Consider the following 23,602-nt stretch of genomic DNA (forward strand, 5'->3'; position numbering starts at 1 on the left):
CCAAATCCAAGTTACGCCAACAACAATAACCTCAACATCTCGCGATATTCAGACTCGCTACTATGGAAACGGGGACACTGGTGTATTCACCTGCTGCAGTGCATGGGGGAAATTATAGTTATCGGAACAATCAACAAACATTTGACTTTTACTCACTCTGATTTACAAAACCATAATGGAACAATTTCGTGGTGCGGGAGACAAAGCAGTACCCGTGAAAATAACTGTACTACGTGGAAATAACCTGGTAAGCTTGCATCCCTATCTGCTTTGCAGTAGTATCACTGAGGTATAATAAGAAAGGTCAGTAGTAGCAGCTTGCAAATGGCTAACTCGGTGTTTTAAATGCTCGGGTTCTGGGGATCCATAGTTGTGCACTGTTTTGTCCTAGCTCAGGAAGCACAACTGATTCAGTTAATCAAGAGTTTGATGACTAACTTAATTGATCAGTTGAATCAGGTGTGTTAGGCTATGACAAAAATGTGCACCCCCGACAGTGACTGAGCTCCATTGATCAAATTCAGTTAGCTAGCTAGCTAACGTTAGTATTATAATAATTACACCTCAAACAAAATGGTGTCTCTTTTTCACTTCCAGAGGGGCAACAAGGCTGAGTCCCTCCTGAACTATGTGAGGGCTGAGTTCAATGGCATCATGCTGGGAGATTCCCAGAAGCTAGATGCTGCTGTGGATCAGGGCGTGGATTACAACTTCACCTGCAGCTTTGAGTGCTCAGATGCTGGCCACACATTAGATGACATGGCACACAAACCTGTCATATGTGAGCTACTACCAACTAATCCATTATTATGATGTATGCTGCCTATTTCAGATGTTATAGCCACTATTCATCTTGAGGATTGATCGATATCCTCATTGTACCGTGTCTCACTCGTTCACCAATTGACGGTTGCTTATCACATTAATCCTCTCTGTTGTGTTGTTGTCATTTAGTGACAGTGATTGAGATCCTTCCCAAGGAGAAGAAGCAGAAGGAGGAGAAGACTGCAGTTATAGGGCAAGCTATAGTGGACTTGATACCTCTCTTGCATGGTGAGAGACCAACACATTAGATCCAATCAAGTATCCATCTAACTTAATACCTTCCGGGGACAAAAAAACCTCACTCATGGTTAAAATTTAAATTTAAATTGATTCCTCTCTCTCTCACCCTCAATAGGTCAGGTCAGCTTCTCATCCACTGTGCTACTTCATCCAACCCCTGGCTCACCTGCGGATGCAGCCTCACAGGAGGGCAGCTGTAAGGTACGAGTAAAGACTAACCAGCACGAGAGACTTTGTGTGTCTTCGTGTGAGTGTGTGTGTGTGTGTGTGTGTGAGTGTGTTCATATGTGACTGTGTGTTTGTGTGTGTGTTCATGCCTGACTGTGTGTTTGTTCATACGTGACTGTGTGTTTGTGTGTGTGTGTGTTCATATGTGACTGTGGGTTTGTGTGTGTGTTCATACGTGACTGTGGGTTTGTGTGTGTGTGTGTTCATACCTGACTGTGTGTTTGTGTGTGTGTTCATACGTGACTGTGTGTTTGTGTGTGTGTGTGTACTCTATGTTTGTTTGTAATTGACATCCCCCTCCTCTCTGCCTGGCACCCAGCCATCTCTAGACGTGACCGTCTGTGTTCCCGAGCCTCTGCTATCCGGCGTCCAGCTGTCTGAATCCAACCTGCTGAAGGTTACTGTGGAGACAGCTTACTCTGTACCGGAGGTGTGGAACCCTGTCTCTGGATCTGGTCCTCCCTGCAGCTATGTGGCTGCCCTGCAGGTTCCCCTCACTGCAGAGGTGAGAGATAAAATACCTATGTTGCCATCAGGGTTGGGGTCAATTCCATTTCAATTGAGTCAATACAGGAAGTAAAGTGAAATTCCTCTTCTTCTCATGGATTTTGGCAAATATTTGCTATTGAATAGAATGACAACTCTATAGGTTAGTTACATTTACATTTTAGTCATTTAGCAGACGCTCTTATCCAGAGCGACTTACAGGAGCAATTAGGGTTAAGTGCCTTGCTCAAGGGCACATCGACAGATTTTTCACCTAGTCGGCTCGGGGATTAGAACCAGCAACCTTTCGGTTACTGGCACAACGCTCTTAACCACTAAGCTACCTGCCGCCCCAGTTCACGATCACACTGGAATAGTACAGACCAAGTCCCATGCTAATGCACTAAAGCATTTTTACTGTGGAAATGTTATCAACTTTGAACTATTGACAGTAATTCAAGGATATAATACACACACATAGATGAACCCACAATCCCTAATGTCATATGACATTTAACTTTAACTTATACCTGACACATTTCTTGTTTCCCCCCAGAAAGAGCAGGTTCTGTTGTTCTCCAATGGGCTGCTGAAAGTGGGCGGGGAGATTGAACCCATGGGAAGACCCAGGAAGTGGCCCCTGGGTCCCCTGTTGGCTTCTGGAGCTCAATTCATACCAGGTGTCTCCATAGAGGCAGAGCCCATTGAGATGGAGGATGGGGATCTCACCAGCATAGAGGTACTCTAGCCTACTTGTACTCTAGTATTATGGTAGGTAAACCATCTCTAGTACTGCTGCATGATCTCACGTTAATACGAAATGAATACAATGTTTTTATTGTTCTGTCGTATTTTCAATTATTGTCATTGAGTCAATGTTGTTTGCCCTCTCAGTGGTTTGACCAATACATTATGTGTAATGTATGGACCTCTTCCCTTCATCTCTTCCTGTGTTTTCCAGGACAGGGATTTCCGGAATGAAGCGGAGACCAATAAGAAGAGAGTGAGCTGGGACACAGAGCGTCGTTGCTTTCTGGATGCAGATGGTGCAGCCTGGTGAGACAGATACACCACACCACCTCACTGCAAATGATCTGCTTCTATTGAATCCTGCTTTTAAACACACACATCTTGGATTTTATCTGTAACAAATATACAGTACCAGTCAAAAGATTGGACACACCTACTCATTCAAGGGTTTTTCTTTATTTTTATTATTTTCTACATTGTAGAATAATAGTGAAGACATCAAAACTATGAAATAACACATATGGAATCATGTAGTGACCAAGAAAGTGTTAAACAAATCAAAATATATTTGAGATTCTTCAAAGTAGCCACCCTTTGCCTTGATGACAGCTTTACACACTCTTGGCATTCCTTCAACCAGCTTAATGAGGAATGCTTTTCCAACAGTCTTGAAGGAGTTCCCACATATGCTGAGCACTTGTTGGCTGCTTTTCCTTCACTCTGCAGTCCAACTCATCCCAAACCATCTAAATTGGGTTGAGGTCAGTTGATTGTGGAGGCCAAGTCATCTGATGCAGCAATCCATCCTGGAGGTGTGTTTTGGGTAATTGTCCTGTGGAAAAACAAATTACAGTCCCACTAAGCGCAAACCAGATTGGATGGCGGATCGCTGCAGAATGCTGCGGTAGCCATGCTGGTTAAGTGTGCCTTGAATTCTAAATAAATCACGGTCAGTGTCACCAGCAAAGCACCCCCACACCTCCTCCTCCATGCTTCACGGTGGGAACCACACAGGCGGAGATCATCCGTTCACCTACTCTGCGTCACACAAAGACATGGTTGTTCTAACCAAAAATCTAAAATTTCGACAGATTTCCACCGGTCTAATGTCCATTGCTCGTGTTTCTTGGCCCAAACAAGTCTCTTCTTATTGTCCTTTAGTAGTGGTTTATTTTCAGCAATTCGACCATGAAGGCCTGATTCACGCAGTCTCCTCTGAACAGTTGATGTTGACATGTCTGTTACTTTAACTCTGTGAAGCATTTATTTGGGCTGCAATCTGAGGTGCAGTTAACTCTAATTAACTTATCCTCTGCAGCAGAGGTAACTCTGGGTCTTCCTTTCCTGTGGCGGTCCTCATGAGAGCCAGTTTCATCATAGCGCTTGATGGTTTTTGCGACTGCACTAGGAAGACATTTTAAAAGTTCTTGAAATTATCCATATTGACTGACCTTCATGTCTTAAAGTAATGATGGACTGTCGGTTTTCTTTGCTTATTTGAGCTGTTTTTGCCATAATATGGACTTTGTATTTTACCAAATAGGGCTATCTTCTGTATACCACCCCTACCTTGTCACAACACAACTGATTGGCTCAAACGCATTAAGAAGGAAATAAATTCCACAAATTGACTTTTAACAAGACACACCTGTTAATTGAAATGCATTCCAGGTGACTACCTCATTAAGCTGGTTGAGAGAATGCCAAGAGTGTGCAAAGCTGTCATCAAGGCAAAGGGTGACTACTTAAAAATATATTTTGATTTGTTTAACACTTTTTTGGTTACTACATGATTCCATATGTCTTATTTCATAGTTCTGATGTCTTCACTATTATTCTACAATGTAGAAAATAGTTAAAAAAATAAAGAAAAACCCTTGAATAAGTAGGTGTGTCCAAACTTTTGACTGGTACTTTATATAGAGAGGGTATGAAGCTACAGTATCCTCAATAAAGTTTTTATTTAATTGAAAAAAGTTGACTTATATAAGCCAACTACCAAATTGCCCTTTGGGAACAATAACGTTTTATTGAATTTAATGGAATTTAATTGAATTCTTTATCTATGTTTTATCCTCCTCTCTCAGTCTGACCCGTAGGATAGCAGAGAGCAGACTGTGGCCAGTAGAGGTCATGAGGTCACCACAGGTTGGAGCCACTAAGGGAGGGAAGGCTGGCAAAGACAAGGGAGTAAGACACTGAATTTCTCCTGTACAGGATCTGATTAAATCACTCATGGCCATTATTATTAATATCCTTACTAATGATTGTTTGAACTGCCTTTGTATTTGTCTGTCTGTGTGTGTGTGGGTGTGTCTGTTCAACAGGGTGAGGATGAGACCCAACTCTCCTTCCATGGAGTTGCATACGTGGACATGGCGCCCCTGTTGTACCCCGGGGCAAGGCGTATCCGTGGGGCATACCGGCTTTACCCCTTCTACGACTCTGACCTACTGGTCAAGGTGAGAGTATCTTCGACTACAGCCATTCAAGGTTTCTTTAGAATATGGTGTTGACAGGTTTGGTATTGCAAGGCTAAGGTGAGATAGGCTGGCAGTGGGAGGAGTGGAGGAACGGTCAACACTAATTTGTCACTCATGATTATTACAGAACTGCTTTAGTTGTGTGTGTGTGTGAGACTGAAATGAGTGGAGAAATGAAACAGACTTGCAGAACAGACTACCAGAACAGATGCAGCCATGTTGACTAATTCATTCTGAGACACAGCAGATTATCATCATTCCATTCCGTGCCAGTTTTCATGTCCTTGTCGCTCTCTCTCTCTGTCAGTTGGAGTTTCGTTCAAAGTATCATGCTGCTGAGGACATTTGGTTTGTTTTAGTACATTTCCTATGTAGATAGATAACACTTTATTGCCCTTAAAACATTTTTCTATGATACCCTCAAGTGTCCTAAAATAGAGAATCAAAACAGTTGATGGTCCAAGTTATTACAATCTTAAAACAAATAGTTTGTGTTAGCGCAGTAAATAACAAATGTGGAAATATGAGATACATCAGTTAACCACAACTCACATTTGACACATCTTTTATTATTTCACAGCTGTGCCAGCACTGTATCCCTGCGGGTATCGTTATTACTCATTGCTAATTGGCTTGTTGTGCCATAGTTTGGATTGTTAATTGTTATCTCTCGGTCTCATCCCTCTCTCATTACACCCTTGAAGCCAATAGGATCACTCTAATGTGCTCCAGTGGAGGCTGCTGAGTGGAGGACGGCTCATAATAATGGCCGGAACGGAGCAAATGGAATGGCATCAAACCATATTTGATGTATTTGATACCATTCCACTGATTCCGCTCCAGCCATTACCGCGAGCCCGCCCTCCCCAATGAAGGTGCCATCAACCTCCTGTGATGTGCTCTAATGCTCTCGTGCTCCACCTGAGGTGCTGAATGTGAGTTTTGGCATTACCTTGGAAACATGGAACCAAACCACCCCCTGCTGAGTGATTATCTGGTGTTATTATGTGTGACCTGGGTCATGTTCATAAGGCGACAAACGGAACAAAACGGACTGAAATAGGAGGGACGATTACATGGACTTGGTCCAATAAGAACCGTCATTTTCGTTTACCGTTGCAAAAAGATTTGTTACGGTGTGCCCTAATGAACATGACCCTTGTATTGTGTTTGATAGGCTAAGAGAAACATCAGTGTCCTGAGAGAGAGTATCAGGGCTTCGGCCACCCAGGGCCGAGGTAGGGCCCTCTCCTCCGTAGGCTCCTGTAAGGCGGCCCCTAGTAAGATGTTCGACGGCGGCCACAAGGGCGGGAAGGACACCAAGGAATCGCCCAAAAGGGTGAGTGACTGGCTTACTGCCTTTTTGACCATGATGGGGCTCTGCGTCTCAGACAGTGCCTCTTTCTCGATTCATCTTTCCTTGATGCCTAGAACCCTCTCTCCTCGCCTCTGTCTCAGAACACATTGGAGAACAAGGTGAGACGGGAGGGACCTTTGACCTTCTCCTCCAATATGGTTGAGAAGGAGGCAAGGAGATAGGATGCAAGGAATCGCAGAAAAACAAAATGAGATAGAGCCAGGATATGACTTCTTTGTAAAAGGTCTCAATAGCATTCAGTGACATCCTGTTGATAGGCCAGCTGCGGTCTCCCACAGAGCATCTTAGATCAGAGACCCTGATTTCCTCTCTGATTTAATTGTGGGTCGGCAGCAACAGGAGCGCTTCCCAAAGCAATTAGCGTTAATGGCAGCAGCTTGCCAGCTTCGTCAGAGAGCGGTGAATCATCTCGTTAGCTGTTAGCTCATCTGGCCCCTCACTACAGCCCCCCGTGGTCCATCAGCAGAAGGAGCGGCGAACACACACACACACACATTCATTTGCATACACACACATACACGTAAACACACACACATGTACACAGCCACCCCACCAACTGAGCATCTGGCACGGCCAGACAAATAACACGCTCCTACACACAGGCACGCACCCACACACGCATGCTTCCACAAGTGCACACACACACACTCACACAAGCATGCCCACGGATACACAAACACAAAGTGCACAAAGTACACATACATGTTCATATAGTACACATACATGCAGGCATGCACAGGTACGTACAGGTACATGAATCCATCCACACAAACAACCCCCTCTTATTCGTGGTTCATACACAAGCGTTGCCTAGAAGTGTTGCCTACACATGCCCACATACACCTAGAAAATAACTGTTTAATAACTGTTTTGAACTGTAGCATGGTTGAACCAGGGTATCATTTGAAAACAGGTGGTTTACTATTGTGTATTTCCAACTTCGTCTTTCTGCAATGTCTCATGGCAATATTCTAACTCGTAAAGAGTGAACTAGAAGAGAAGTATACTGTGCTTGTTTCCCTTGCTTGGTGGGAGAGAAGGAGATAGTGATTTGTTTTATTTCAGCCCGGGACACAGGGGAAGTCGGCACCCGTTGGCACTGATAGTGTGACGCTGGTTGAACCTGAACAGCAGCAACAAGTGAACATAGAGGGCCAGGTGAGTTGGGGTTCTGTGAACCAATAAACAATATCAAATCTAGGGGTCATGTATACATTTTATAATGTAGTCATTTAGCAGACGCTCTTATCCAGAGCGACTTACAGGAGCAATTAGGGTGAAGTGCCTTGCTCAAGGGCACATGGACATTTTTCACCTAGTCGAACTAGCGACCTTTCGGTTACTGGCCCAACGCTCTTATCCCCAAGGGTACCTTCCGCCCTCTATAGGAAGTACCTATCATCTCTGTGTACCATTTCCAATGAATCTATTGCATATGGCAAATTAACTTGAACCTTGAACTTAGATGTATGCAGATTCCAGAACCTACATCATCATTGAAATCGCTTTTGAGAAGTCGCTGGTGCCAAAGAGATCACCGGAAGAGTTAGCCAAAAGGTAACGTGACGTTTGTTCAACTTTAATCAAATATGTGGAATGGCCTCAGAGATAAACATTTAAGTCTGAAGTAATTGAGTGGAAGTACTGCAGTAGTATAGATTAGAATGGGAAGAAAAAGGGATGGTTTGTTTGAAAAGATGTAGCAGTTGTAGTAATATCCTAGTAACGTTGTTGTAACATTGTTTTATGGTTTACCACGTTTTCTATGCATTTCTGTTGAAAGGGTGATGGAGCTGATACCTGCTAGAGCTCCCTTGCCTCGCAGACCTGCTGGAGCAGAGAGAGTAAACCATCACACACACACATTCCACAAATGCAATCCAATAACATGGTCTGATGATTACACTTCCCTCAATCATTACATTCACTCTGAGTGATTGTCATCTTGTGGCCATAATCTAGATTTGTGTACACAGTCAAAGGTAAGTAGAGGCATAAAATGCCAGTGGTTTCCAGTGATGATAGCTGCTGTCTCCTGCAGTCCAGCACATCCCAAACCAACGTCACACTTAACCTTATAACGGGCTCTGGGAATGTAAGTCGTTGCCAAATGTCATAATTGTTTGAAAACAAGTATATTTTTAGCCATTACTTCCTTCCTTGCTTCCCTACTTCCTTCCTTCTATCCTGCTGTACCAGGCTGTGCAGGAGTACCAGGCCCAGATAGCCAGTGTGGCAGGCCAGGTGTTGGAGCAGTACCAGCAGCTGTTCGGGCCTGCCTTCCTGCCCGGGGAGAAGCCTCTGGACCCAACCAGCCAGGAGCAGCGCAAGACCAAGCTCCTGGGAGAACTCAACTATTCTGGGAAGTACTTTGCTTTCAAGGAGCAGATTAAGGTGAGAAAGGGCTGGGTCGCATTTATTAGCCACCAACAAAAACTGACTGACTGAAACAGGGAGAGACTACCTGAACTGACTGACTGAAACAGGGAGAGACTACCTGAACTGACTGACTGAAACAGGGAGAGACTACCTGAACTGACTGACTGAAACAGGGAGAGACTACCTGAACTGACTGACTGAAACAGGGAGAGACTACCTGAACTGACTGACTGAAACAGGGAGAGACTACCAGAACTGACTGGCTGAAACAGGGAGAGACTACCTGAACTGACTGGCTGAAACAGGGAGAGACTACCTGAACTGACTGACTGAAACAGGGAGAGACTACCTGAACTGACTGACTGAAACAGGGAGAGACTACCTGAACTGACTGACTGAAACAGGGAGAGACTACCTGAACTGACTGACTGAAACAGGGAGAGACTACTTGAACTGACTGACTGAAACAGGGAGAGACTACCTGAACTGACTGACTGAAACAGGGAGAGACTACCTGAACTGACTGACTGAAACAGGGAGAGACTACCTGAACTGACTGACTGAAACAGGGAGAGACTACCTGAACTGACTGACTGAAACAGGGAGAGACTACCTGAACTGACTGACTGAAACAGGGAGAGACTACCTGAACTGACTGACTGAAACAGGGAGAGACTACCTGAACTGACTGACTGAAACAGGGAGAGACTACCTGAACTGACTGGCTGAAACAGGGAGAGACTACCTGAACTGACTGACTGAAACAGGGAGAAACTACCTGAACTGACTGACTGAAACAGGGAGAGACTACCTGAACTGACTGACTGAAACAGGGAGAGACTACCTGAACTGACTGACTGAAACAGGGAGAGACTACCTGAACTTAAGAAACAGTTGTTTTTGTTTTCCGTTGCAAAACATTTTGCTATGGTGTACCCTAATGAATATGATCCTGGTTAGGGAAATGGGTAAAGGAAAATGTTGAGAATGACAGTTGCATGAGGGCTTAATAGCTGCTTTTAGACAGTGGGGTCAGGGCTAACCAGTAGCCAGCTGGTGCTTATCTCCTAAAGTCTGGTAAACAAGCCAGTCTGCTTGTTGTTCTTCTCATCTGAGGCTGGTTCCTTACAATGTATTATAGATTTAGAGAAGGATCAACTGGATCCCTAGTATCCTGGTCCCAGATCTGTTTGTGCTGTCTTGCCAAATTGGACCAGGCTAGCTCCGTTGTCCCTTTTTAAGTCTTTTTGAGAAGACAATCCAACGGTGTCAGATGTTTCCCCTTGTATGTTATTCATAAACAATTGTTTTTCATAGAATCTCAGAAGTGGGATGTATAATAAGACTAACAATATACATCTGTGGCGATGTTTCTGCTGCCATGTCATGGCAGTACTCTGTGGTGATGTTTCTGCTGCCATGTCATGGCAGTACTCTGTGGTGATGTTCCTGCTGCCATGTCATGGACAGTACTCTGTGGTGATGTTTCTGCTGCCATGTCATGGTTAGTACTCTGTGGTGATGTTTCTGCTGCCATGTCATGGTTAGTACTCTCTGGTGATGTTTCTGCTGCCATGTCATGGTCAGTACTCTGTGGTGCGTATCGTGAGAGAGAAGATGCTGCGGACCGAGGCCTTCTCAGATCCTGAGCAGCTGCAGGCCTTCCTCAGCCAGCTCTATGTGTTCCTGGTGGACGAGATGCACATCGCCCTCAATAAGGCAAGACACATGCAAAATCCCCACAAGTATAGTTAAACACGTCCACACACACACCAGCGCAGGAATGCATGCACATTGCGCACACACACCCGTGCTCACCCTTCCCAGTCCCACCATACATACATTTACAGTAGCAGTCAAAAGTTTGGTCACACCTACTCATTCAAGGGTTTTTCTTTATTTTTACTATTTTCTACATTGTAGAATAATAGTGAAGACATCAAAACTATGAAATAACACATATGGAATCATGTAGTAACCAAAAATATATTTTATATTGAGATTCTTCAAATAGCCACCCTTTGCCTTGATGACAGCTTTGCACTCTCTTGGCATTCTCTCAACCAGCTTCACCTGGAATGCTTTTCCAACAGTCTTGAAGGAATTCCCACATATGCTGAGCACTTGTTGGCTGCTTTTCCTTCACTCTGCCGTCCGACTCATCCCAAACCATCTCAATTGGGTTGAGGTTGGGGAATTGTGGAGGCCAGGTCATCTGATGCAGCACTCCATCACTCTCCTTCTTGGTAGAATAGCCCTTACACAGCCTGGAGGTGTGTTGGGTCATTGTCCTGTTGAAAAACAAATGATAGTCCCACTAAGCCCAAACCAGATGGGATGGCGTATTGCTGCAGAATGCTGTGGTAGCCATGCTGGTTAAGTGTGCCTTGAATTCTAAATAAATCACAGACAGTGTCACCAGCAAAGCACCCCCACACCATAACACCTCCTACACCATGCTTTACGATGGGAACTACACATGCAGAGATCATCCATTCACCCACACCGCGTCTCACAAAGACACGGCGGTTGGAACCAAAAATCTCCAATTTGGACTCCAGACCAAAGGAGACATTTCCACCGGTCTAATGTCCATTGCTCATGTTTCTTGGCCCAAGCAGGTCTCTTCTTCTTATTGGTGTCCTTTAGTAATGGTTTCTTTGCAGCAATTCGACCATGAAGGCCTGATTCACACAGTCCCCTCTGAACAATTGATGTTGAGATGTGTCTGTGACTTGAACTCTGTGAAGCATTTATTTGGGCTGCAATTTCTGAGGCTGGTAACTCTAATGAACTTATCCTCTGCAGCAGAGGTAACTCTGGGTCTTCCATTCCTGTGGTGGTCCTTGTGAGATCCAGTTTCATCATAGCGCTTGATGTTCATCATAGCGCTGCACAATGTTCCGTATTGACTGACCTTCATGTCTTAAAGTAATGATGGACTGTCGTTTCTCTTTGCTTATTTGAGCTGTTCTTGCCACAATATGGACTTGGTCTTTTACCAAATAGGGCTATCTACCTTGTCACAACACAACTGATTGGCTCAAATGCATTAAGAAGGAAAGAAGTTCCATAAATTAACTTTTAAGAAGGCACACCAGTTAATTGAAATGCATTGCAGGTAACTACCTCTGAAGCTGGTTGAGAGAATGCCTTGATGACAGCTTTGCACACTCTTGGCAATCAAATTTAACACTTTTTTGGTTACTACATGATTCCATATATGTTATTTCATAGTTTTGATATCTTCACTATTATTCTACAATATAAAAAATAGTACAAATAAAGAAAAACCCTTGAATGAGTTGGTGTGTCCAAACTTTTGACTGGTAGTGTACATGCCCAGCTCTTTCTTTACATGGATTTCCGCATATTCTGTTCTTCCCTTTTCCCTTCCCTTGTGCAGACCCTTAAACACGAACACAGGCAAAAACATGACTAGGGTCTGGTTTCAATGATGGACTCTTTTGGCATAGAGGAACTACGTCACTACTTTATCCGCTTTAATAAAATACAAAATAGTAGCTAGCTAGATGGAGATCACGCAGAGGTAATTGTTTTAATGAGTGCATTTCGCAAGTGGCTAGTTTACATCATCTACCTTAACTAAAACCACTGCAAAGGTTTTGCCTGTAAACTTTGGTTTGTTGGGAGAGTCCCCAGATTGTTTTTATTTTTCTTATCGACGTAGGTAATGACGTAGTTCCTCTTCCATAGTTGAAACCAGACTCTAGTCACTGTTGCTTAGGGTTGGGTTTTCGTAACTATCCCTTATGGGGCTCTGTTTGTAATTTTCTATATTTGTTGAAACATTAATTAATTAAACGTTTGTGTCCACAAAATCTATCACAAAAAAATACGTAACAGCCTTGCTCTTCTTCTCTCTCCAGACATTGTCAGTGGATGCCCAGGAGACTCAACCTCGCCCCCTGGTGGACTGTGCCCAGCTCATCCATTTTGCCAAGGAGGCCCAACTCAACGGGGACTACCAGCTAGCTGCCCAGTACTACCAGGAGGTAAACTGAGTGTTTGAGGGGATCAGTTTGGGCGAAGCGAGGTGCTGAAGCACTCAACTTAATCACATTCTGAGTAGTTACACTGTCTGCACCACACCCTTGTGCTGCCGTCACTAGTGTGCCTGTGAAAAAGCTCTTGAATGTTTTCAACCATTGGACCTTTAGTTGTGACGGGAGGGACAAAACATCATAACAATGGACATTTCACCCTTTTAGTGAGCTTGGTTTGTTTGTGCAGCAGCTGACCCGTGACCGTAGCGACCCAGCCCACTGGTTTGACTACGGGGTGTTCTACATGCTGACGGCTGACTACCAGAAGGCTGAGGAGTGCTTCCACTACGCTGTGTCCATGGAGCAGACACACCTGCCCAGGTAATAGGGAGGGGGATAGTAACCTGGTTCAGCATTCAGTCTGGTTTAACCAGGCTAGGGGAATAGAGGTCCATACTTAAAACTTATATCCAGTGAAACCAGGAACTTGTCATTTGCATGTATACCTCTCATGGGATGAGGGCAAGGACCCTCCTACAAGCCCTTTCTGGGGTTTTTCACCCCTGCACAATCTTTTTTATTTTTTTTATGTTGTTTCTTTTATGAGCAAATAAATGAATTACATAAAGTTTAACTGAACGATATTCTGGATATTCTCTGTCTGTCTGCAGTTTGCTTATGTGTGGTATCCTGGCAGAGATGGGTGGACGCCTCGAGGAGGCAGAGACATTCTTTGAGGGAGCCACGTGTGTGGACCCGTCCAATGTGGTGGCCTGGACTCTGTTTGGTAAGAGATGAGAGCCAGGGAGGGAGATGCTAACCTGGTCCCAGATACTGTATGTTTGTAACAACAACCCTAGGAGTTGACTCTACAGCACAAACTGATCTAGGACCAGGCTGGAAACGCCTCTATTAATCACAACCACAAACAGACATCTTACTTTCATTTGTCAGCAAACATCATCTAATCCCAAGAATTCAATACAAGGAAATGCCTGGCACTTTCTAATGACACGGCATAATACTTATACAGTGTTACAATACTAGAATAATGTGTGGTAATAGGGCTGTATGACTTTAGAAATATTGGGAGTCGATTCTGATTCTTCAATTGGGAGTCAATTCCAAAAAATGTGCAGAGTCCAATGGTGGTGACTGTATTTGTTCTGTTTGGGTCTCATTATGTGTGGTCGCTGGTCAGGCCTGTTCAATGAGGGCCAGGAGAACTCCATCCAGACAGAGATGGCCTTCCTGGAGGCCACCAAGCAGCTGAGGGCAGCCCTGGTGGTCACCCCACCCTGCAGGGTGGAGACAGGGGTGGAGCCACCAGCCCTGGGGGAGGAGGAGCAGGAGGTGGCGAGCTGTGAGTCGCTCACCATCAAGCCAGGTGAGCACTAAGCAGATACAGTATCGCTAGCTGGTTAACCGAGTGCCAAATCGAGCAACGTGCAGTGGCCACCCTGCCTGACACTAGAAGTATTGTCGGCCTTGCTCAACCAAGACCATGCTTCGTGAGTGTGAGGTGTTGTTGTGCAAGAGGTCGAACTCATTTCTCTGATCTACTTTTGTTGGATGTAGACGTGGAGGGAGACACAGAAGCCAGTGTGGTGACCGGGTCTCAGAGCTGCCAGGGCAGCAAGCCTGGGGAGGGATACAAGGGAGGTGCTGAGGCTGAACCTAGCGCCATGCGACATCTAGCAACCCCCACCAGACTAAACACCACAATCTATATGGAGACAGTGCAGTTCCTGCTGCAGAACAACGCACTACAGGTCAGCAACACACACACACTCAGCTACTAGACACACATGCTGTATAGAAGCCTATTGATGTTTATACACTAAACCATGGCCCAATCCAACAGAAGATAGTGAGTGAAAAACCCATACAGAATGTTAGACTGGTAAGCCACTATAGCTCTGTATCAAAAGTAAGAGTTGCGTGGCGCTGATCTCAGCTCTGAATCTCACCTTTTATTTGTGTCTGACCCCTTCTGGTTGTGTGTTTGCATTGTTTACATTGTGTGTGTGTGTGTGTGTGTCTGTGTGTGTGTGTGCATTGTTTACATTGTGTGTGTGCATTTATGCATCACTCCTGATACATATCTGGCAGCCTTCCCTCTGTGTCCTGTGTTTGCTACAGATGAGATGATAAGAGACTCTGATGATCCATGTGGTTTATTGTGCGTATGTAACTAATCTTGTCCAATTCTGACCCTTTGCCCACAGATGGCCCAGAGAGCGCTGGCCCAGGAGCTCTTGTGTCCAGAGGGGGGTCTGAGCAGCTCCTACCACCTGGCCCTGGCCCGCCTGCAGCTGCTCAGGGCAGAGTACAGCAGTGCCGAGTCCAGCCTGAAGGAGGCGCTCAACGACAGCTTTCAGGTAGCGCCAACAGACGTTTCCAGCCCGTTTCCCAGACACAAATTAAGCCTGGTCCAGGAGTAAAAATCATGCTCAATGGAAATTCTCAATTGAACTAGGTTTAATCTGTGTCTGGCCCTTCAAGTTAAACTTTTGACTTTATTGTTTGAAAGGGAAATTGGTTTTGCAGCAATCTGATGATAATCTGATGCTTCTAAATTTATATATTATTCCATACAGGAATCAAATGGCTAGCACATTAGCAGAGTGTGATCCCTGCAGGAATTGAACCCACAACCTTGGTGTTATTAACACCATGCTCTGACTAAGTGATCCACACAGGACCTGATTGCTATATTGTATATTCAATAATAATAATAATAATAATATGCCATTTAGCAGACGCTTTTATCCAAAGCGACTTATAGTCATGCGTGCATCCATTTTTTTTTGTGTGTATGGGTGGTCCCGGGGATCGAACCCACTACCTTGGCGTTACAAGCGCCGTGCTCTACCAGCTGAGCTACAGAGGACCACCAAGACACTTATAGGACCCAGATGTATATTCTGGACACGTATAGGACCCAGATTTATATTCTGGACACGTATAGGACCCAGATGTATATTCTGGACACGTATAGGACCCAGATTTATATTCTGGACACGTATAGGACCCAGATGTATATTCTGGACACGTATAGGACCCAGATGTATGGGCGTTGTTTGGGCACATACACCACATGACTGGGGAGTTTGGGAAGGCCCAGGAGTGTTACGAGAGGACCCTGGACTTTGTGACGGATGCCACAGACACACACCCCATCTACCTGCGGCTGGGATCCATCTACCTGCAGGAAGGGGAGGTGAGATGGACAGGACAGGGGGGGTGAGGGCTACACACACACACCTCACCTGTGACCTGAGAACTCTTTATTTACTACTGGGGAATGTTCAGGAGTTGATAGTTGTTTTGGTGGAGAACAATACATTATTCTAAAAAGTAAAAAATATTAAAGTTACACACTCTAAATAACGCCCTGTAATTAAGAATCACTAGGCGTGTGGGAGATTTGTTGTTTTTAGTCTGACTCTGCACTTCGTCAACCAATCAGGTGTACGTCTCCAGCTCCTACCTACCTATGTGTGCCAACATGATTGAATTGAACCCTTTATGTATTGACACTTAAGTTTCAGAGGGCGAAAATGACTTACCTGCGCGCCTGCAAGAGCACCCCCTCCTGCCTCACCTGGCTGGGACTAGGGATTGCCTGTTACCGGGTAAAAATACCATATCTACTCTTCTCAAATGATACCACTCTTTTTGATTACGTATCAAGGCAATATTTGTGTGTGTGTGTGTATTTTTATTTATTTAACCTTTATTTAACCAGGCTAGTTAGGAATTAGGAATAAATTCTTAGTTGCAATGATTGTGTGTGTGTGTGTGTACGTGTACGTGCCCACACATAGCTAGGGGAGCTGACTGAAGCAGAGGATGCACTGACAGAGGCCAACACCCTGAACAACGGGAACGCGGAGGTGTGGGGTTACCTGTCTCTAGTTTCTCTGCAGGTGAGCGTCCAGTCCATAGAAATAGAATTCATAAAACGGTCCTCTCCATTCAAGTCAATGATGGCCAGCCAGATTGCCAGGGTTAGAGGTTTCAAGCCCTTTCTATGGATTCTGTTTCTATGATCCAAACCGTATGATGTCACTACCATAGAATTACATATATAATGAAAGGATCTCTGTTGTCACTTCACCCAGGAATGGTTGAGGAGATGTGAAGAGATCTTGTAATGTGGGACTGAGTGCTATAGGACAGTACAGTATATCGTGTGTGAAGGGGGCCAGAAGAGAATTGGCTCCTTTAGGGCCGTGTACTGAGGGTTTTGACACAAACAAATAGTTCAGGTGAAATCCATGTGTATTAACCCTCAAGTGTGTGTGCATGTGCTGCGTGGTTGTGTTTCAGACGGGCAGAAGACTTGAGGCAGAGCAGTCCTATAAATATGCCCTGAAGGTTGGTCCTCTCTGAATTGTTTCAAAACAATGTTATCTATATGTATATGCATTTAATGAAGTAATTTACTTTTATTTCACAGTTGAACCTACAGAAAGAGGCAGTTCTTTGTGAGATCAAGGCACTCCAAGATCATGTTGGCTTTGGAAATCCATGTTTCTGAAGAACAACAGCCGGCACCATCAATAATTTAGATTAAAAAACAAAGATGAATTGTGTTTCTGGTTGGCAAATACCTAATGGTTGGCATCACAAAGTGACTGTGAATTGTGGAAGGAATTACACATCAATGACTTGTACACTTGTCTCCATCTTCAGCTATATCTGATTAAAAGTAGTTACTTATGCATAATGTAGGATGTAATATTGTGACACAACAAAGATGTGCTGATCCAGAAAGAGTATCTGTCCAGAGGTGGAGAAAGTACTCATTTGTCATACTTGAGTTAAAGTAAAGAAACCTTAAAGAAAATGGCTCAAGTAAAAGTGAAAGTCACCCAGTAAAATATTACTTTAGTAAAAGTCTACAAGTATCTGGTTTAAAATGTACTTAAGTATCAAAAGTTAAAGTAAATGCTATAAATCTAATTCCTTATATTAAGCAAACCAGATGGCACAATTCTTAGGACAGCCAGGGGCACACTCCAACAATCAGACCCCATTTATACACAATCGCTATAACACTTGAGTAATGTACAGTTTATAACATTTACATTTACGTCATTTAGCAGACGCTCTTATCCAGAGCGACTTACAGTTAGTGAATACCTTTTTTTTTTTTTTATACTGGCAACCCGTGGGAATCGAACCCACAACCCTGACGTTGCAAACGCCATGCTCTATCAACTGAGCTACATCCCTGCCGGCCATTCCCTCCCCTACCCTGGACGACGCTGGGCCAATTGTGCGCCGCCCATGAGTCTCCCGGTCGCGGCCGGCTGCGACAGAGCCTGGATTCGAACCAGGATCTCTAGTGGCACAGTGATGCAGTGCCTTAGACCACTGCGCCACTCAGGAGCCTATATAAGCTACTTCCTACTGCATACAGTGCATTCGGAAAGTATTCAGACACCTTCACTTTTTCCACATTTTGTTACAGCCTTATTCTAAAATGGATTAAATTAAAATGTTCCCCTCATCAATCTACACACCATACCCCATAATGACAAAGCGAAAACAGATTTATTTTTATGTTTGCAAATGTATTACAAAAAAAAATTTAAAAAAAATACCTTATATACATGTGGTAAAAGTGAAGGGGTCTGAATACTTTCCGAATGCACTGTACATAGCGCTTAGTGTACGGATGACCACGGGAGTCGAGCATATACTTCTAAAGTGGAAAATACAATATCCAAAGCATTCACTGCATAAGTTGAATTACTATCAAGTTTAGCAAACAATAAACTACCATACAATCACCTTCCCTGTGGAAGACAGACATATTCAATATAATCAAAGCCATCCATTACACCAGCCACTTTTATCCACAGCGATGTACAGTCATGCAAGTACTATTATTTTTTTACATATGGGGGGTTCGAACTAACAATCCTGGTGTTGCAAGCGTCATGCTCTACCGACTGAGCCGTACAGGGCCACACATTAAAGTATTGTGCAGCACCAGGTATCTGTATAGTCATCAGCACTGGCTTTAAACTCATTCCCATAGACAAAGGAAATGTGTGTCTCCCTTCCACTTGTAGGTCACCTTGGTGATATGAATTATCTCGATGGTCTGGCGCTGCAGAGAGAGAGTGCGAGAGAGGAAAATAGGGTTCCCTTAATGTCATGGGATTGGTTTATTTTATTGATGTTTTTCATCTTGGAACAAGCAAATGTATAAACATTCCTCCAGTGTAATTAGATACTTTATGTGAAAAATGAGTTGCTGTAATTTGAATAATGAGGTGGAAAGAAACGAAACAGTCTACCTGTTGTAGAATGCTGATGTCTTGAGAGAACTTGGCTTGGTGCTCCCTCACTAGGCGCTCTGCAGCACGCATCACATTAAGGTCTGGGAAACCCATCACTGGGTGAACCTACATGAACGAGGGTATATGCGTGCCATTATGAAATGATAGGAATAACGTATTGCCTCATGTACATAACAAGGCATGATCAAATATTTTAATTTCCTGCTACATCATGTAATCCTCTATTTAGTCCATTATAAATTAATCCCAGAAATGTCATATTCCCATAAATATGGCATATTACCATGTACTGAGAGTTTTACCATGTACTGAGAGTTTTACCATGTACTGAGATTTTGACCATGTACTGAAAGTTTGATCATGTACTGAGAGTTTTACCATATTTACATTTTAGTCATTTTAGCACATGCTCTTATCCAGAGCGACTTACAGATAGTGAGAGTTTTACCATGTACTGAGAGTCCTTAAACATATCCTGCCCATGGCCATTTGTAAACCACTGGACTGTTCCCGACATAGTTTTCAGGATTATTAGTCCTAGTCAGTGTGGATTCAGAAATAGAGGAAATCAAGTGAAAGTAGAAGATAAACAATAAATACATCTCCTAGTTACTCATACAAGGGAAGCAGAGAAAGTTGATGGATCTACTGGATCCACTGTATGACACAGAGGCTGAGTTTACACAGGCAGACCAATTCTGATCTTTTTCCACTAATTGGTCTTTTGACCAATCAGATCAGCTTTTTTTGCCAATAATTGGGCAAAAGATCAGAATTTGGCTGCCTGTGTAAAGGCAGTCATACTGTTATTTAGTTGAACAATGCTGAGCCAGCAACACCACTCACCATTTCACCTTGAGGTTGATGTAGACCAAAATCTGTCGTTGCCCATGACAGGTCTCACACTCTTTTGACCCTTGGCCATCACAAAGGTCGCAGCTGCAGAGAAAAAACGTCCGGAGAAAATTTCAAGCAAGCCACCCAAGTGTCTGATAGGAAATAAGGAAACGACTGCAATACAAACACTGTACTACAGCTATTTCCTAAGTAAGCATTTAGTAGCACATTACATATATGGGGCAGCAGGTAGCTTAGTGGTTAACAGCGTTGTGCCAGTAACCGAAAGGTCGCTGGTTCTAATCCCCGAGCCGTCTAGGTGAAAAATCTGTCGATGTGCCCTTGAGCAAGGCACTTAACCCTAATTGCTCCTGTCAGTCGCTCTGGATAAGAGCGTCTGCTAAATGACAAAAAAAAATTATATATATATAGTAGCATATTACATATAGTAACACACTACATATAGTAGTAGCATATTAAATATAGTGGTAGCATATTACATATAGTAGTATATTACATATAGTAACACACTACATATAGTAGCATATTACATATAGTAGTATATTACATATAGTAACACACTACATATAGTTACATTTGTGTGATTTTCTGGGCAGTTTCCTACAGAAATGCAGTTTTCCTGTTTCTAACCTGTGATTAAAAGCTGTTCAATGGAGTGCATATCATACTTACTTTCCCTTCCTCTGCCCCTCGCAATGATTGTATTGATCACAAATCAGTACATACCCACGACCATGATAACCAGATCCATTGCACACCCTGCAGATTTTCTGGTAGTGATGAAAACAAGGAAATAAATAATCTGACACTGTCTTTTTAAAGAGCACCCACTGACAATTCATTCATTAACACAAAGAGACTCACATCATTTCATGAATTCATGAATTCATTCGAACAGACTCACATTCATTTATACAACTGAAAGTAACTGGTATTTAGTTCATGTGGCGCGCCATAGCGCGGCTAATTCAATCTTCAAAATCTCGTATTCTCTTTCTTTTCACATTGTTTCCAAGACTGCAATGCACCTGTGTTTTAGTGGTTAGTATTGTCACTTAACATTACCAACTAATTGTTCACAGGGAGTTCTCCCCACACCCACACAGGTATGACACTTCTGTTCAAATCAAAATCTAATGTTGTTTGTCACATGCGCCGAATACATCTGGTGTAGACTTTACCGTGAAATGCTTTCTTACGAGCCCTTCCCAACAATGCAGAGTAAAAAAAATATATATATATATATATATATATAGTAACACAAGAGGAATACAATTAAATACCCAAGAATGGAGCTATATACAGGGAGTATCAGTACCAGGTCAATGTGCAGAGGTACGAGGTAATTGAGGTAGAAGGCAGGGTAAAGTGACTAGGCATCAGGATATATTATAATTCCTCTGACATAGAGGTCCTGGATGGCAGGGAGTTCGGCCCCAGTGATGTACTGGGCTGTCAGCACCACCCTCTGTAGCGCTTTGCAGTCAAGGGCGGTGCATTTGCCATACCAAGCGGTGATGCAGCCAGTCAAGATGCTCACGATGGTGCAGCTTTTGAACTTTTTGATGATCCAAATCCCATGCCAAATCTTTTTTGCATCCTGAGGGGGAAGATGCGCTGCATGCCCTTTTGACGACTGTGTGGGTGTGTGGACTAGTAACCAGGATCCCGGGACTGTCCCGGGACCACGCTTCACATTTCCCGAAAAAATAAAATGACAAGACCCGGGAAATTACAAAATGTCCCACTAATGTCGCACTATTGCAATTCAACAAAATACACAACATGCGCAGCAACAGATTGAACAAATAGCACATTATCCAAACAGGTTGTCGCCTGGAAGCCTTTAGCCTAGCGGATTTACTTCACACAAAGTCGCCATAAATTTAAAGCATACACATAAATGACACTGCAGGACTGCACATGAGACCGAATGATGAAAATATAGGCTAATGGAATTGAAGGCATGAATCAAATTCTTGCTTATACTTAAACTCCCAAAGTCATATCCAACCGTTATGCTAATTTAAAGCAATAGTTGTGTGAGGTCACCTAGATTATCATTTCAGCACCGTTTTGATTGGAACAGCGCCATAGCGATGCTTTGAGGCAAGCTTGGGGGGCTCTTCTAGATAAATCAGTCAATGTCAGGTTTTAGTTTTTAGTTTTTGCTAGCATGTTATGCAAGTGGATTTGCTCTTCACTCGCGTAGTAGTAGCCTGTCCTACTGCTGACCAAAAGCCTGTGACTTGTCTGATAATCAATCAATGTGATTTTGTTTTACTGAATCTCTGTCTGTATATTTGGTTAACTGATCTCTGGCTAGACAAGTGGAAGTGGTAGCTAATTTCTTCGTTTGCTCATCTATCACTGGTCAGAATCATTTAGCAATAATGTAGCCTAAATCAAGTGTGTTATCTGACTCACGTAGAAGCCTTATATAGCCTTATATAGAGCCTGGGTTATTTTCCTATCATCCCAATCCCACTGAAACCCAAAATCCTGACCCCAAATCCTGACTGCTGTCTCGTATGAAAATTCCAAACTTTATTCTGGATCCATATGTTACATTATCAAAGCACTTCTCGCCTATGAATGTCAAAATACCGTTCCCCCGCTTGTGTGCGCTGTCTCGTTATGCTGCTCATTAGCGATTAATATTTTCCCAAAATATACCAAGTTTCAATAACGGGAATAATTCATATTTATCCCGAGAGTCCGGGGAAATACCGCAAAAATCTGAAATCTGAAGTTCCCATTTCAAGCCTTTAAAACCAAGATATGGTCACGATGCCAGGGTGCTCCCAAAATAAGATTGTCGCTGCGCCACATTGCGGCCTTGGCTGCGCGTAGGCCTAAAGATTTCACAGCAAGTGAAACTGATATTTATACTGAACAAAAATATAAACGCAACATGCAACAATTTCAAAGATTTTACAGAATTACAGTTCATATAATGAAATCAGTCAATTTAAATAAATTCATTATGCCCTAACCTATGGATTTCACATGACTGGGAATACAGATATGCATCTGTTGGTCACAGATACCTTTAAAAAACAAGTAGATCAGAAAACCAGTCAGTTTCTAGTGTGACCACCATTTTCCTCATGCAGCACTACACAGCTCCTTCGCATAGAGTTGATCAGGCTGTTGATTGTGACCTGTGGAATGTTGTTCCACTCCTCTTCAATGGCTGTGCGAAGTTGCTGGATATTGGCGGGTACTGGAACTTGCTGTGGTACATGTCGATCCAGAGCATCCCAAACAGGCTCAATGGGAGACTGATGAGTATGCAGGCCATGGAAGAACTGGGACATTTTCAGCTTACAGGAATTGTGTACAGATCCTTGCAACATGGGGCCATGCATTATCATGCTGAAACATGAGGTGATGGCGGCTGATGAATGGCACGACAATGGGCCTCAGGATCTCGTCACGGTATCTCTGTGCATTCAAATTGCCATCGATAAAATGCAATTGTGTTCGTTGTCTGTAGCTTATGCCTGCCCATACCATAACCACACCACCACCATGGGGCACTCTGTTCACAACATTGACATCTGAAAACTGCTCACCACATGACGCCATACACATGGTCTGCGGTTATGAGGCCTTGGACCTACTGCCAAATTCTGTAAAACACTG

General features: G+C 43.5%; 1 protein-coding gene across 1 annotated transcript; it reads left to right on the top strand.

Annotated features, from left to right (window-relative positions):
* Positions 1-175: 175 nt before the first annotated feature.
* LOC311120009 (cilia- and flagella-associated protein 70-like) lies at positions 176-17,322 on the top strand (the record flags this gene model as incomplete). The annotated part of the gene is made up of 26 exons (XM_084194643.1): positions 176-247; positions 598-781; positions 955-1,053; positions 1,181-1,266; positions 1,613-1,798; positions 2,336-2,518; positions 2,741-2,835; positions 4,617-4,719; positions 4,857-4,991; positions 6,190-6,351; positions 7,456-7,548; positions 7,856-7,947; positions 8,174-8,234; positions 8,590-8,784; positions 10,357-10,488; positions 12,660-12,785; positions 13,024-13,157; positions 13,448-13,563; positions 13,978-14,163; positions 14,355-14,548; positions 15,005-15,157; positions 15,838-15,999; positions 16,325-16,414; positions 16,607-16,708; positions 17,112-17,159; positions 17,242-17,322. The coding sequence occupies 26 exons, from the start codon at positions 176-178 to the stop codon at positions 17,320-17,322; spliced, it is 3,270 nt and encodes a 1,089-aa protein (XP_084050769.1).
* Positions 17,323-23,602: the final 6,280 nt, after the last annotated feature.

Source organism: Coregonus lavaretus (genome assembly GCF_964263955.1).
Source record: "Coregonus lavaretus genome assembly, contig: HAP1_SCAFFOLD_918, whole genome shotgun sequence".
Lineage (NCBI taxonomy): Eukaryota > Metazoa > Chordata > Actinopteri > Salmoniformes > Salmonidae > Coregonus > Coregonus lavaretus.